Source organism: Megalops cyprinoides, chromosome 12 (genome assembly GCF_013368585.1).
Source record: "Megalops cyprinoides isolate fMegCyp1 chromosome 12, fMegCyp1.pri, whole genome shotgun sequence".
Taxonomy (NCBI): Eukaryota; Metazoa; Chordata; class Actinopteri; order Elopiformes; family Megalopidae; genus Megalops; species Megalops cyprinoides.
In genome coordinates, this window is record NC_050594.1 from 26,614,770 (window position 1) to 26,631,812 (window position 17,043).

The 17,043-nt window shown below is 42.4% G+C and overlaps 1 protein-coding gene across 2 annotated transcripts in view; it reads right to left on the reverse strand.

Moving 5' to 3' along the window:
* Positions 1-9,198: 9,198 nt before the first annotated feature.
* kcnh5b (potassium voltage-gated channel, subfamily H (eag-related), member 5b) overlaps positions 9,199-17,043 on the reverse strand; it is a 75,540-nt gene continuing 67,695 nt past the window's right edge. For both annotated transcript variants that reach the window (XM_036542327.1, XM_036542326.1), the window contains one exon: positions 9,199-10,223. In XM_036542327.1, coding sequence (XP_036398220.1) covers positions 9,246-10,223 — 978 coding nt within the window. In that variant the 3' untranslated portion in view covers positions 9,199-9,245. The remainder of the gene's footprint in view (positions 10,224-17,043) is intronic.

Consider the following 17,043-nt stretch of genomic DNA (forward strand, 5'->3'; position numbering starts at 1 on the left):
TTTGCTAAGGGCAGTTAGGAACATCCTTACAACCCTTTCCCTTTTCCCTGCCACAAAAACAGAGACACGTTCAAGTCCTACTAAATTTTTATCATGTTGAAATGAACTATACTGAAAGAGAAATTAGATACACGTTAGGCAGGGGCAACTTTGTATTTTACAACCATCGATGTCCAATAAAAACCCTTTGCTTGGGCAGTAGATTTACAGGTGGATCACCTTAAAACTATGGTTGAACTGCAATGTCAGTTTATTGCATTTATGTAATCCAGCTAACTATAACATTACATGTGTATTTATAGGCTATGGTATAACTGGAATAAAAAAAAGTTAAAACCCAATCTAAATGTGCTGCCTTGCCGTTATCACATGACTTTAAAATTCTCAAAAGGTTTGAAATACCTTGAAGTTATTTTACATCTTAAATCGTTACTTCACGGACTCATGACATTTGAAGTTCCAAAAATTTTAATAGGAACTCCATTCTGTCAGAAAGGATATATATAAAAATAGCTTGTTCAAAAATAGCTAGCTTGTTCAAACATAACTTGAAAAAACGTCTTAGAATAATAATTGCCCAAGACAAAAAATTTAATGTCTCATTAAATGACATGTTGAACTTTAAGGTTAAGGTTTTTGATAATAATAACAGTAATAACTTTAGATTTGCTCTGAGCTGTGTCTCTTGGCTGAATTTCATCACACAGAAGTACTGATCTATTACCCACTCTAATCCCTCTCCATCTATGCTTTTATTGAGTTCTTAACCTTTATTGAGCTGCTAACTGGTTATATGCCTTTGAATTGAGTCACTGTCAATAGACTGGATTGGATATGAAAGATATAGGACTGGGCAGGACACAGTTGAGCAGTATGATGGCTGCTGACAAGCTCTCAAGACTGTATTGGTGGAGATGGCTTATGTTATCCAGTGAGAAGAGCCTCAACATGGTTCACGTTTTTGTGGCAAAAACCAAAGACATGGCAGGTTCAACATGTTGCTTTTTTGGTAGTAATGTTTTTATGCTTTTCTCCTGTTATGCAACCCTGTTTTGCATCCATCAGTTGCATAATAACCTCTGCACTCTCACAGGAGCACCGGGGCGAGACGAATGCAATGCTGCGCTCGCACGCAGCCACCTGCTGCTTCTCACACTACAAGCCACACAGGACACCGCGGTGGAGTGTGCTCTCACTGGGAGATAAGCACCACTCCATTGACATCATCAGTTCACCTGACATTGCAGGGTGCCTGAGAATGGTGAGGAAGCTCTGGCCAACCTACCCACCACTACAGCGGCACAAAGCCAATTTATGCCACCGCTGTGTCAGTCATTGTTGCCTAATGACACAACCAGTTTTGAGCCTGGGCTGTAGGGCTCTTCCTGCATTTAAAGATCCTGCATTCAATGCCTTTCTGATAGTCACACTGGACCTTGCTGGTAACCTTTTGACTGTTTGTGTTGATGGCAGACAATGTCCTAAGAGTTCTTAAGGAGGAACTGTCTGTGAACACAACAAGGTCCTGACAGCCCTGACCATAGAATACAGTAGCACTTAGCCTTACTTAACACTGGGTTTGTTCATGGAGTTGAGTTTATGTGGCTAACTTGAATTGAGGGTACATATAGATGTGCTGTATTCTGTTTCACCATCTGCTGCGTTCTCTCTAAATTTTTCAAACCTAGATATGCATTTAATGGGCCCAGATCTCTGTGCACTTGTCACTGGTATACATCTGCCTCATGTCCACTCACATTTCTTCATATGAATAGACAGCAGTCACAAGAAAGGCAATTATACTTTTATTTATGAGCTATGTAGCTGTTTATTATGCAAAAGAAAGTAAAGAGCAGTTTTATATGAATTTAAAACAGATGTTCAAAATGTTTTTCTTCTTACTCTATTATTTCAGCCTGTAAGTGTTTACGTATGAGTTTCTCTATGGTGAAAGACTTGGCTTCTGCATTTTTTATGGGGGGACTATTAGGTTGTAAAGGGCAGGTTCTGATGGGAATTGGTAGGGACAGTTCCTCTTTTGTTAATTTATATTCATTCATTTATATTCATGATTAGCTGTTAAATGCCTGTTGTATCTTTAATATCTGCTGTTGTTCACCACCTTCATTAGCACCAGGGTTTAGCCTATTAACTGCAGGACTGTGGAGAGCACTGGCCCTGCTCACAGCCAGTGTTGCTCCTACTTATCTTCTCATCAGTGGGCCTGTCTGAGAGCATAGCTTCCATGCCTTTTAAAGCAGTACATTAGGTGCTGAGCTGGCTGTGATTTTCATTTGAATTAATGAAGCATGCATACAGAGGCCTTGCTTTTTGGGGTTTAGTTGGTGTGCTTTCATTTCAGCAGTGAGCATTAATTTCCACTGAGACTGATTTTTTAACGTTTGTTTTCCTAGAACGTATGTTGTGCTGCCGGATAACCAAGCTGGGGAGTCAAAATAAAAGCCCCAGCTTTTGCATTATTGCCAACTGTTCTGTCCCTCCCTCTCATGTTCACAGAGTCTGTGCAATGTTCAAGGTGGGGATGCAAACACAAAACTCCTTTAGCACAAATCATAGTCATGTACAATTGGAAAGACACACAGCCCCGTCAATTAAGTTTGCTGTGGTCTGCTTGCACTTCTACCACGTTTCATTATTTCAAACCACCCATGCTCTCTTTTTGGCAAAAAGTAACCAAAGCTGGTTGTCAGCTAGCGGAAACTATTAAACCATGGTCACTGCCTTGGAAAATAATATAGTACAATAATTAAAACAGTAAAAAGATAATTAAATTTAAATATTGCTGAATTAAAGTAATCAATTCTGTTGTTTCTGTATTTTTCTTTTCAGAATTATTTCATGAGAAACATTCATTATCCACTACAGGAGAAGTGAAGCTGATAAGCATGTAAATGGCAGGATTTTGGCCAATATTCCAGTAGTCTTTTCAGTTCTTTTCAAATATCATGTTCAGGACAAACGCCTCCAAATTAAAAAGATGGTTTAAGGCTTTTTTTCTTGGAGTGCTCCTGCATGCTTACGATGGATTAGAGCTGCTTGGAAATCTTCTGAGTCAGGATTCATTTTCATCTGTGCACTGGTTTGCTGGTCAGACAAAATGTAAAAGTACGCACCTTCTGAAATGAAGGAAGGCATGAAGTACAATTTTTATTATTGATATATGTATTAATCTTTGCATCAGCATATATCATATGTATTTATGTAAATAACACAATAAGACCAATGCATCTTGTGTGTAAGCCATTGCTCCGCTCCAAGTGTAAATCAATGCCGCATACATAGATTTTGTATTTCACAGCCACTGTAATATGAAATTCATATTTTATGTTCACTTCAGGAGAAACAGCAAGGCAAAGCAGTCTGCACTGTGTGAGCCAACTTCAAAACAAAGGCCTCCTATCAAGTGTTTCAGAATTAATTTTGTGCTGAGGAAAAGACAACCGTTCTATTTGTGGAACCTTTGGTACATAAATGCCTGTTGGGTAAGGTTCAAAATACTAACAGCGCCATACATATTCACACATTGAAAAGTGAAAACATGTTCCTTCCCCCACCTACTTACCCACTTATCAGGACAAAAAATGAAATGTACTGTCAATGTTGCCAACTTTGTTATTTGTTTGTGTCTTTTTTTGGGACCAGTATACTGTATCCTACCTCTCGCAGTTTAAGCTGGGAGCAGAGTGGGTACATCTAAACAATTTGTCATACTGCACATTGCTTAGTAATATACGGATATGGAATATTCTGACTGCACACTCTATTAACATGATCCTAAAGTGCAACTGTCGTAGTTCCTCTGGATTTATTATGCATCCTCTTTCCATGAGGTGCAGAGGTTGACTTGTCAGTCCCCAGTGCTGAATTCCCCACTCAGTGACTCCATTTCATTATCAGGCAGCTGAAAAACTCAGCATCAAAGCTGGATTTTCTCATTTTAGTGTTCAGGTCAACAATGAGTCAAACAACACTGCTGCCTTACATGGCGTTAAGAAAAAAAGTCCACACTGTGGAAATAACCCTTAAAAAATAACCCATAAAATTAAGTGGATAATTTGTAATGGAGGAAAATATTCCACAAAGGCTTCACTGGTGTAGAAATGGCTTACTGTAATTGTTCTATTGCCTTTGGTAAAAATATTTTTTAAGTCTATTTGCAGGCAGGAGAGTAGTGTGCCTTTGACATCCTAGTAACATCCTTGTTGGGGAAACAAGCCATTAGATGTGTCAGTCAAATCTGGGTATGATAAAATCAATCCCCAGAGAATGTTTGGGATATGATCTTGCTTTGTTGCACTGAATACAGACATTCTTATATTGCTGCTGGCAAACTATTGTAAGCCACATGTGCACTCATCCCATAAACTGAATTCTAAACAAGCACCATGTGTATGTATACACACACACACACACGCACACACACATATATGTGTGTGTACATATTTGAAAAGAGCCTATTGTACAACTGGTGATTCCAAACAAGGCTACATAAAGGGGAAATAGCATAAAAAGCGGTCATGTTTCATACTTATTGATTTCTACAGTGGTCTAAACATGTTACAACCTAGCCTCCCTTTGCCTTGAAAGCAAATGATTATAAAGGCTATATTAGGGGAATATCTAGTTTAACCTGTGTGTTGTGTGGGTGTGCAAAAAAACAAACAAATCCAAACGTGTCACGATGCAGACCTCTCAGTCGAAGGTAGCAAAGGTGAACTCAGTTACTTCAGGGGTCTCCTTGCAGGTCAGCTGCTTCTGGGGTTTTTACAGGGGTGGCACAGTGGCGACATTCCTATGCCTGGCTTCAGGGAGCCAAAGGCAAACAGGTGGCTCCGAAAATGTTGTCAGTCGAGTCCCAGCGAAAGAAAACAGCATATTAAACAACTTAGCGCTGCATACTTGCTTCCCGGCCAAAACACACAGCCGTTAACCAAAAGATCAAAATCGTAGTGAGTCCCCAACAAATGTTCACTACTGGTTTGCCCATCTAGACTGCATCAGTTCTGGTCCCAATGTCTCTGTTCTGTTCAGACTTGCTGCCCTATGTATTTCTCCCTCTGTTTCCGGTCAGTGGTTCGCCTTTCTATGCTTACCTGAAAGGGAGGCTGCCTCTAGCTGCATAATTATGTTGCAGCACAATGCCAAATAGAAACAAAACAAAAAGTGGGTGTCTGTATGTAGCCCTAATCTTAACAAGTGCTATTAAAGTGTTCCAAAGTAACATGCTTGTATGATAATACTCATAGGCTGCCAACGCTTGGCTTTACCTTAAAATGTACACTGTACCCTGATAATCCTATTATGGATGCATTTTCAATAATGTGGAAAACACAAGGATTAAAGAGAGCCAAGAATCACATAAACCTTCTTTCCAGACATTAATTTATTGTGCTGATACTCCAGTTTTGTGTAATTGCAAAACAACAGCTTTGTGTGAATGCTACTTCACGTTGCTTAACAAAATGTATAAAACAGAAACATTCCAGTAAAAAAAGCATTTGCCACTGGTCCTATTAGGCGCTACTTGAAGATACAAGGTAATTATTTAAATGGGCTGGCACTAAAAGCTGTTGCTTCTCATTGTTGCCATTGAGTAGCCCCTAGTAGACCACCACATTTGTCAGAGGAAATGAGTACAGTAGCACATACAAGCCATACATTTACATGCTTAGGACAATCAGTGATTTATAAGCTCTTCACAGAGAAAAAAAAAAGATAACCTGCCTCTTGTAACTGAGTGTACATTCAAGTGACTGTGACGCGATGTGTTTCCTGCCATGACGTTCAGGCTCAGAGATCGCAAGGAAACATGTTCTTTGTCAGTTGGACTTTTAAACCATCTGCTGATCCAGTTGTGTATTTTCTTTCTCACAAGGAATCAACTGCACAGTGGTTTGAGTCGGATTTCCCTCCCACCGGTTGAATTAAGGAACAATGACAAAAGGTTTCACCCATCTGAGAATCCAATGGGACCACTTTCAGATACAGCTAAGCTCAGATATGTCCGTTACTTGTATTTGGTCAGTTAAACAGTAGGACTGATATTTGGTCATCTTGAGTCCATATGCACTCTGTGTAGCACAGACTGACTTTGTCTAGGCGTCCCTCTTAAATCTATGATTATAAAAATACTGCTGAAGACATGACGTTTCTATGTACAGAATATTTTACATTCGGCTTTGTACACCTGCGGCCTGTCCAAACAGGAAGCCATGCAGGAGCATCAGTTGTCCAATGCACTGCTGAACAGGCATGGGCTTATGTCTACTAAGGGCCAGCCATTTCCCCTGCTAGTAAAAAAGTGTGGGGAACAATCCCTTCTCCACTGCGCTAGAACATCAAAAGGGGGTTGCATAGTTTGTGACATTATAACATAAAACAAGTACAAGAGACATCGACAAGAAATCATACACTTCCTCTTGCAACGGAATGGTACACATCTAAATTCTGTCCCCTGGCTATAACCAACAAAAGACTGAGCACATCAGAGACTGTTTTGGGGCAAAGTTTCCCTTTTCAAAAATGTCATGATGCTACTTGAGTGAATTAATCAGTGACAATTCAATGCACAATTTCTGGTTTGTCACTGGAAAACAGCCCCTTAAAAGGGGCTGAAGATTGATGTTCTCTATAGCAACGAAATGGTTTGTAGGTAGGAAAATTTACCCTCTGCGACCCCGGTGCTTCACAACACCAGTGCTGACACACCACAGTGCACTGCGAGTCTCTCGAAGGAGCGCAGCCTTTGAGCTTGAGAGTCCGATCCCCCCTCCTCACTGAGCGCAGGTACACTAAGTTGTGTCAATCCCACCCTCATGCCACTATGGGGGTATCAGAGCACGGTCAGAGTGCTGGAGCGGCGTGTCGCTCCACCAAGAGGGTATTAAATCACTGCCGGCACCTGTCTCATCATGCGGGAAAGAGAATATGGTGTCGCAAAGAGGGGCAAGGAGAGGGAGAGGGGGGGAAGAGTGCGGGTCCCCTCTCAGTCACGAGGGAGGTGATTATGGTCTGGCTGTCTCCACTCTGCCCCTGACTCTGGGGTGTTGGGGTAATCAGAGAGACACCGATCCTCCATCAATGTACTGGCAAGGGCAGCGGACAGTGCTGTATCCACAGTAACTCAATCTCAGGTGTTGCAGGGCTGGGGAGGACTCATAAATATAGCTGGAGACAGAGATTTAAGTAGCAGCGTGCACTGAATGTAAAAGCTTTCATCCACATTCAGATCAACTGATTTTTGCTCCATCCTTTTGCTGCTTGTTTTGACTGGGTCTCTGTGTGAGAGGTTTGGACTTCACAGCAAGGCTGGACAGAGATTAGACGTGTTTTCAGGTCCTTCTTGACTCTGTTTGGGACAAATGCACCTGTGTGCTGATATTATATTGCCAAGTTAGGTTGGAGTCTTAAATGTCAGAACCTCTTCCCCAGCCATCTATTTACCACTCAATACTAAGGACAGCTCCAATAAAGAAACAAAATACAGAGGGTGGGTGGGGTACACAAATAAAGGGCACTCAATACTCTGAAAGAGATTACAACTTTGGATATGGCAGACTTAAGTGAGCAGTATTAGCACAATAAATGTATTCTTTTATTAACATTATTACTAGCAGTATTAATTACTTCAATAATTTGTGTCTATATATTTCTTCATATGTATATATAGAGTCACAAAGTATAAAAAGGTGCAAAGCTTCATGAAAATGTAACTGAGCACCTTAACAGACCACTTCCCCTCCAAAGTCTTCTATTCGTACCTGTGCCTCATCCCATCCTGCAACATAATCACTACTCAGTGTCTTTTTTTCCTCAATACAAAATTGATCTTGAGAACAGTGACAAGTGCTAAACAGACTCAGTGCTTGCTGCATTAAGGAATACGCTGGATGAGCTGCAGTTAGAATCTTGTTAACATATACATGAAAAAGACAAAAAACAAAACAAACAAACAAAAAAACCCCAGAAAAACGCAGCATTGGCAAGTCTCATTATCACTTTTTTACAGGTTATAAATACAGAGCACTTCGAAGCATGCAATAGATATCTCCCTGTAGGCAGGAGTTACTGCTGCAATGATGAGTTAAGTTAAGGAAGTGATCTCACCCAATGCTGCACAGCCCCAGAGCTCAGTATGGCAGAGTTGTGGGCCTCAGGCAGTGATCCTATGGAAAACCTGCTAAGGCAATCAAACCCCAGGCTAGCACCGCTCGCAATGAGGCTAAAACCGCTATTCAGCAAAATGGGAATCTGAGGAAGAAGCATTTCATAAAGATGGGCTCTTAGCTGTGGAGGTGTAATTGATGCACTCACATTCGACTGTACAATTTGGCGCGCTGTCCTCGGTGTAATCCCCATAACATAGTGCTTGCTGCTGAAAAGCTTGTCTTGTGAGGAGGAGCACTGGGAGCTATATCCCTTAAGCTGTGTCCCTAAATTTGTGTCTTGTCTTTCTCAAACCTAAGCTGCATTTCCAACTTAACAGTACTGTTAAAATCACTTATTACCTTGTTCCCTGAATCTCAGCTGACAGCAACATATAAGCACACACAGCCTCTACAGTGGGCCAGTGAAGGCATTTTATTATGCATGTGGTGGTACTGAAAATAGTTTATAGCAGAAGGACTGAATTTTATCTCTTTGAGTATGTCCATATGCTACAATGACATGAAGTGACATGCATTCAAGTTACAAGTACCCACATGTCATGTGGACAAGAATGCATCTTTCCCTGCAAGGTAAGGACAGGGAAATGTTGCATTGTGGGGCAGGAATTAGCCAAACACTCTGCACTCCCTAAACTTAACTCAGTAGTGCAGCCGCTGTGTTCAGTATGCTGAGTCCACTCAGCCAAAGGTGTTCAAGAGACGAGGTTCTCCTCAAACCCTGAATTTAATTGTAAATCGACATCATTAAAACAATCCTAAATTCCTGTAGATACAGTGTGTAGAACAATAAATTCTCTGTTTCTTTAAATAAGTTTGCATGCAGTCAACTGCATAATATACAAGCAGTAATTACAGTCATTAGGTTTCTTTGGCAGGCCAGAATCCAGCTGGACATGCAGATAGGTATTTACAAAGAAAAAAAAAACATAAAAGAACAAATTATCATTTTTATGTAAAATAGTTTTCTCTTCCTCCTTTTCTCCTGAGAGAAAAGGCATGTGTGCAAAAAAATGAAATAGATAAATGAGCAGGTAAAGAGTTCACAGTTGAGAACTGTCAATCGTCCTTCTCTGAGTCGGGTGTGACTGGCCGGGAGACAGTGAAAATGTCCTGGCATTTGATTTTGGTTTTGGGGGTGGAAGTCTGGGGCTGCTTCCTCTTCTCCGAGAGCAGCTTGAGGATCTCGGCCACCTGCGACTCCAGGGTGGTCATGCGGCTGCTGAGGGTCTGGATGTCCCCCTTCAGCTCCAGCTTGGCCTCCTGCAGAGTGGCGTGCAGCGCCTGCTCGGGGATGGGATAGAAGGGGTGCCGTGCCTCCACTGGGACGGGGCTGGGGTCCAGGGGGCTGCGCTCCAGGGGGCTCCGGGCCTCCCCGGCCTTGTCTATGCGCAGGTCGCTCTTGGTGATGCCGCTGTCGCAAGAGTCCGTCTTGTGCAGGGAGTTCTTGTCCGCAGCCCTGGCCCGGGCCTTCGACGCCTGGCCCCTGCCGTCCTCGGAGAGCAGCTCCATGGAGCCAGCCTTGGGGACATTGTTCCAGTCCTCCTTCTTCTCGTCGGCAGACGCCATGTTGTTTTTGAGGCGCATCCAGCCGCGGCCGCCGGCGGGCTTCACGCGCATGGGGCTGTTGACCTTCAGGCAGTTCTGGTCGCCGATGGCCAGGCTGGGCTTGAGCTCCATGATGTCGCGGTTGATGTGCTTGCTGGGCTCGCTGGTCTTGATGTACACCAGCGAGTTCTGGATGGGGGTGATCTGGGACACAGTGACCACGCTGCTGCTGCCCGTGGTCGAGGCCCCGTTCTGCATGGGGTGCGGGTGCTGGTGGGGGTGTGAGTGCAGGTGGTGCTCCGACCGCAGCTGGTTCTTCTCCAGGTCCACCTGGGTGGAGCTCTGGTTGCGCAGCTCCTTCTGCTGCTTGAACTTCTGGAAGAGCTTCCTGACGGGGTGGTCAACTGGGATGGTGAGCGTCACCTCGTCCTTCTGCCGCTGCCGCTCCTCCTCCTCCTTCTTCACATCGATGATCTTACGGAACACGATCTGCAGGACACAGGAGAATACACATTGGAGTGAAGAAAGTCCAGAAACATTCCCCTCCCAAAGTTACCAACTCCTCCTTGGCATGAGAGCAGCTGCACATGGATAGCAGGTCCTCTATTGACACCAAGAGGAGTTTTTTAGAAGGACCTATCACTTTACTGGAAATACACCAAGCCGTAGACTATTTTTAGTTAAATATGCCATGTTAATTGTTAATGAATCCACAATGTCACTCATGCAAAGAAGGTGCCGTTATAATCACTCCTGCAAACTTTCATAATAATATTATTGCAAAAATACTTGCAACCCCTACAGTTCAACACAAATTAAACCATCCAGACCAAACTAATTTCAAGAAAAAAGATTATAAGTAAAAGACTAATTACACATTGATAACCATCTGTTCTGATAACACTAGAATGTTGGTTGTTCAGACTGAACACATTAGGCAATCCTAAATAACAATCCAAAATAACATCTGCACTATGCAACATAAAAAGCATTTCATTAGAGGCATTTTTCATGCTATCCATTTATATAGCTAGATATTTATTGAGACAACATTAGAGGCATTTTTCATGCTATCCATTTATATAGCTAGACATTTATTGAGACAACTGTGGGTTAAGTACGTTGCCCAAGGGTACAGCAGCAGCGGCCCACCAGGGAATCAAACCAGCAACCTTTTGGTTACAAGTACTGCTCCTTACCACTATGCTACACTACCGCCCCACACAACAGAGTGGCATTGCCTACATGATATTCACATTATATGGGACTGGACTGGACTGAATGTAAATGCATAAAATACTCAATGGAAATTACGAAGCCTTCCATTCTATACCATGGGACAAAGCAAGGCTGCCCTCTCTCCCCTCTATTGTCCAATCTGACTCTTGAACCATTAGCATGCAAAAACAAGGAATTCTAGAGAAATAAAAGGTATTCACATAAATGGATATAGATGTAAAATATCCTTACACCATTCGTGATGATACTACAAAGATATTATAAAAAAACTCCCCATCTACATAACTTGTTTGAATATTTATTGAAAATCTCAGTTCATCTGGGGGAATAAAATGACTCACTGGACCTCCAAATAATAGAGGGATGAACCTCTCCTCTCAAACTTCTATTTTTACCACTCAATAATAGGCATAATACCAATGAGGGAATGGTTCATATCACCTCCAATTCCCATAATATGAATCTTATTTTAAAAAACAGGTGTTACCTGAACCATCTACATTATAGTAATTATTGTTCTTCTCTATTAACCCATCCCACTCAATCTACTGTATCAACTAACCTGGAGCAATTCCACATTCAAAACAAACAACAAACCACCAAACAGAACAACATGGATGATCTCCTTAATAGACATAACACATAACAGTACATTTACACAGTTTGATTGATTAAAAGACTATAATCCCATGTAAAAATCTGCAAGAAGATTTTTATACAATGTAACAAGCATACTGAACTGATACTGAACCGACTTTGATACGAAAGAAGCAGAAATATCAAGTGCAGACATTTCAGGATATTATAAATGAGACAATATTTTAGCACTGAGCACCCTCATGGGTGACTGACCTGAACACACTCCCAGACAAACTTTGTAGGCCAACTGTTTGGAAAAATGCCAGACTCCATTTCAGATCCACTCAGACCAAACTGGATCTGCTCTAACTGGATCCCCCCCCCCCCCCCACCCCCCCGAAAAAAAAAAAAAACATCAAAAAATAGGACTATATAAGGATGGTTGCTGCCAAAATATGGTACAAAAGGGGCATGTTAGTTATCACAGAAATGCACAACAATTCAAACAATACAGAGAGACGGAGAAAAGGCTCTTTTAATATACTGGCACACTCTTGGCAATCTATCTAATTTACAGATTATACTACTACAGAAGAGCATTTTAAAATCATATCAGTCATTCAAAAACATTCTCAAACTCCAGAATGATCCATCAGCACTATCACAGAGGGAGCAGGTAAAGCAATAGCAATAATCAAAGACATTTATCCTCTAAGGAATGTGTGTGTGTGTGTGTGTCGGTGGGGGGAGGGGGGGGTTGACAGCACAGAGCAAACTACATAGCCAAATATCAGTACAGTACACCAAGTACATCTTCATTTTCTCACTGTATAATTATATTCATGCTATGAATCAATCACACTTGATATCTTGATATTATAATGACCTTGTGTCTTTGTAATTACATAGCTAAGTAAAGTTAGTATATGTATAAATAAATGATGTTGTCAGCCAGGGGCTTGATGGTTTTGGGAGGAATTGCACTGGATAAGAAAGATGGCACACAGAAAGCAAGGAGTCAACTCTAGTCTAGAGTCACGGATAACTTTGAATTGCACTTCCAATTAGACACTTGCAGCATGGCACTTGAGTGGGGAGTGGAACTGTTGCTGAATAATATAAAATCCTGTTTTCACATTAACACTCTCTCCCCATGTTAACCTAAGCCTGTTCTAACATTGCACTGCACTGTAAGTAGCTGAGGAACAGGCCATGGGCTGCTGGCAACAGTGACCACATCATAGGTACGAGTTGGTGATTTGGCACAGTGAAAACCTGGTGCAGTGGTTTAACAGCCACGCTAGACAGACCACAACACTTACTCTGGGCAATCTCAACCAGCTCTAGGCACCTGTGCTCTGAGTTTTAACAAGGTTTGCACGTGGCCTCCTCAGCATCATTGTCTGGTTTCCGGGGTTCTTTTTAAGCTGTTTCTCCTCTTGATTTTCTGAATTAAACATGGCGACAGACAAATGGAAGGTGAATATGGCTTTTATCACTGCTGGCATTTTTGAGAGGCGCCCAGCATGATGTGCCATGGCTTGATGGACTGATGAAAACTTGCCCTCCCCCCACCCCCATGCCCTACCCCCACCGTTAACAACAGACAATCCATAGAGATATAAATAGAATAATGGCCATCACGTGCCCTTGTTATGCATTTCTTACCCCCAAGTGTTGGCTTTAGGAGGTCTCTGTTAAATTATACATCCAGCCTCCTGTGCCATTTTACATTATTTAAGCTGCACCCGGATGACTCTCGGAGAGAGGACTTCAACTCTAATTATGCTGGAAGTGGCAAGAATTTGTGGAGGACAGTGTTTTTTTTTTTACTTGAAATGATAATAATCTCTCAGCAGCTGTAGTTACAATTTTCCTCTATTTCTCTGTCTGTGTCACTCATGGCTCAGCTGCCCCCCCCCCCCCCCCCAAAAAAAAAGCCTTCATTACATCCGCACTGTATTAGTGCCTTTAATGCTATTGCAGGATAAATTCCTGAACGCAGGTGAGCAGAGAGGACCCATCCATCAAACCTACTATGGAGAGACCACTTTCTTTTCAGTGGCAAAGACTGACTATTCATTAGGGCAATTATCGCTCTTTCTCAAGCACTGAACTCATAACCATTTATGTAATACATCAAATTGTCTGAACTGCATGAGGAAAGTAAGATTTTACCTTTCTTTTTCAATTCAGGACAGAAAACACCTAAACTGCATAAAGTTGATTTGAAATGATAAACCTTATTGTCAGCAGTACAACTTTGAAAAGATGGTATTTGTTGATTTGGCTGAAAAGTGAGGCAATTAAAGTTAAAGTTCAGGATTACATAATCAAAAATAACATTAGTACGCAAATGACTGCAGGGATAAAATACCTTCTTAGTCGAAAAAGTGCAGCAAAGTGTTTAGTTTGTCTTTCCCAAAGTTAAGTGAAAGTTTCAGATTGGAAGAAAGACAAAAGTAGGACACCATAGTGTCTGTGTTTATCATTCAACAGCTCAGCCAAACAGAAGACCCAAAATACAACCACACAATAGTCTTCTGGAGCAATGTGGATACAGCTGTGAGAAGGTACAGGCCTCCTACACAGTGAAGCCACCATTTCTCCTGAAGGAAATGATTGCCACATTGTTACAGCCCACGGAGAGGAGCAGAGCATCATTCCAGGTGAATCGCAGGTGTGAAGTCCAGTCTGCAACACAACTGTACAGCATTTAGGAAAATGTCAGGTATTTACCAGGAAATCAATCTAGTAATGTTTTTCTGAGCTGCAGGGACTGGGGAAATGCTTGTGTCATGCCAGCAGTGACTATTATTGGGAGGTGTGTTCTACTCCATTTACACCACCTCGCCCCTCACCCTCCCGCCGACACGTGCTGTTGGGGGGGGGGGGGGTCTGCGTGCGCGTCCTGGATCGGATATGGGTTTCACCGCTTTGATGTTGTTCTGAGTGTCAGCGAGACGCCGGAGATGCTCCGAGATGAGAAACTTTCGGATGTCGCGGCGCAGTAAAAAACACCAGCCTCTTCAGGCGGAAAGACATTTGATCAGGCAGGAGAGCTCGCCCCGGCATCCCGGAGCCCGCAGAACAGAGTGCTACTTTGGAGATCGTGTGCAGTGCCGCATGCAGTTAGGGCTTGTGCGCAATCACAGGTCTTTTCGGGCAAGAAAAGCCTTTCCTCGCTTGGTGGAAAGTGCGGTCTACCAAGGGAAGTCAGTTAGGGTTTATGGGTCTCGCAGTCTTCAAATGGAGTACAAATAAATGCATCAACCATTAATAGCCAAATTCAGACTCACAACATCGCTCATGTAACTGCTGTCCAAAACGCAGGAGTGTTTTAACTAATGATGTAAGACACCCCCCCAGACCATGCCGACAGAACACATTAATATTTAGAGCAGAAATAAGAACACCTGAGAGCACCCGAATGCGCATGCAATGTGGTGATTACTTTAACACCTTTGATAACTGCATAAAGTGGGTCAACAAAGCCACCAGGAACCCTGCTGATGATGCCATTCAAACTTAGCAGAAACCAGGTGGTCTGCTTTTAGCAGGATAAAACCTAAATGGTCTTGGAACCTTAGACGGTGACCTGATGACCCATCAGTTTCTTATTAGAAGCGATGATTAATTGCCCCCACTGTATCTTATTGGATTATTGGAATGCCTGAACAACAAATCTTCTGCCAGGATGCAAGATGCAAGACCTTTTGAAGCCAAAGACTGTGCTAACAGTATCCTCATCAGCAGATCAGAGAGAAACTAATTTAACAAGACTAAGCAGTCAATTAATTACTCATAATCACATATAATCATCTAGGGGGAAACTTGCAGGAGGAATGCAAAGCAATCCAAAGACAAAAGACCACACAGACCCACTTCATACCATCTGAGTTCTCCCAGAAGCAACAATAGAAGCAGATGTAGGCTTCAGGAGCAGTGATAAGGACAGATGTCTTCCTCTTCTATGTCCTGTCTGACTGAAGCAACAACAACAGAAACCACAAACAGAGAAATGCTCTCAAATAGGGTTCCGTATTTAATCTCTTTTTAAAACTGAATATGTACTTTATCTGTTCCTGTTCCTGTGACTTTCTATTCCCGTTCCACAAGTAAAAATGGAGCTTTTCTGGCAGTACAACACTACTGCTAATTGGTCTGCCTAGCCCTGCCATTCTGTTTACTGCGGAAACACAGATGTAAACGGCATGTGGGCATCTAAGCTGCGCATCACTAGCAGACGCGCAGACAAAGTCATGCAGTAGCAGATGTCTGCATGGCCCTCAGACCAGGGCCTGGCACAGAAGAGTTTCCTTCAGACTAGGCGGTGAGCGGGCCTGCTCGTGTACCATTTGTTTGGATCGACTAAAACATTCCAATACTTGTCCTGATTTCGACTGACCTAATTATTCCCCCCACCTCCTCCTCCATCTGTCCCTTTTTTAACAACTATTCACAGAAGATAATACAAAATGTTCTGAATGTGTCAGGGATTGTGCAGCTTTCATGATGATAATGGGTGTTAGGGCTCAGGGCTGCAGTGCTCTGACAGGGAGGCCTGCTCTGCTTTGAAAGGATGGCTTCTGTACTTCTGAAGCCCTGCAAAGCACAACGGTTTAGCAGTACTTTTGCGTCAGTAGTCTAGATTCTTCTATCCAGTTTCTTGCTAGATTTGGTGCAAAGTGTCTGGGACGTTTTTTTTCTGATGGTAGTTGGATTTTGTTGTGCCACCCAGTCACACAAAGATTGGGCAGTGTTACCCTGTCTAACCCTCTGCTGGGCTCTGGAAAGAGTGGGCATGTGTTTTGTCTTCACCTCACATACCAAGACTGCCAAGGTCCGGCATGGTCACAATACCCACCTTAATGGGATGAGGTCATGCCTGTACTAAACCATGTGATGTAAATGTGTGGTCTTATTTACAATAATGTTTATTCCACAAAGAAAAAAAAGGAATAATAAAAAAAAAAGATTCCAGGACCAGACAGACAGGATGCTTTAAGCAAGAGTTTGTTATGTTGGGGTAATTAGGTCGGGAGGAAACAGGCAAATTGTTTCTACCTTTTACCAAGAATGAAGTCACGAAAACTCAGACTATTGAATAATCTTGCATGCCTTCATATCATCATTAGTGGTGAGAGAGCAAGGATGGATTAGGATTACTCCATTAGTAATTTATGATCCCACAATGGTTCCACTGCTCAGACACTCAGATCCAACCCCTGATGCAGTATGGTGCCAGAGCTCAGGAGAAAGGCACCTCACTCACACTGGCATGGCAAATCATACATCTCTATTATGAGTGAATGCAACCAAAGTAGGAATCATGACTGGCTAAAAATAGCAGCTGCTTTAAACTGTTTCCAGACTGTAGACAATATCAAGCATGCCCAGATACAGAGGATTTCCTATTTTTAGTGCGCAGACTTTGCTGGTTGCCGTTGTTCAAATATAAACTGAACTTTAATAACCCACTCTTGTTCAA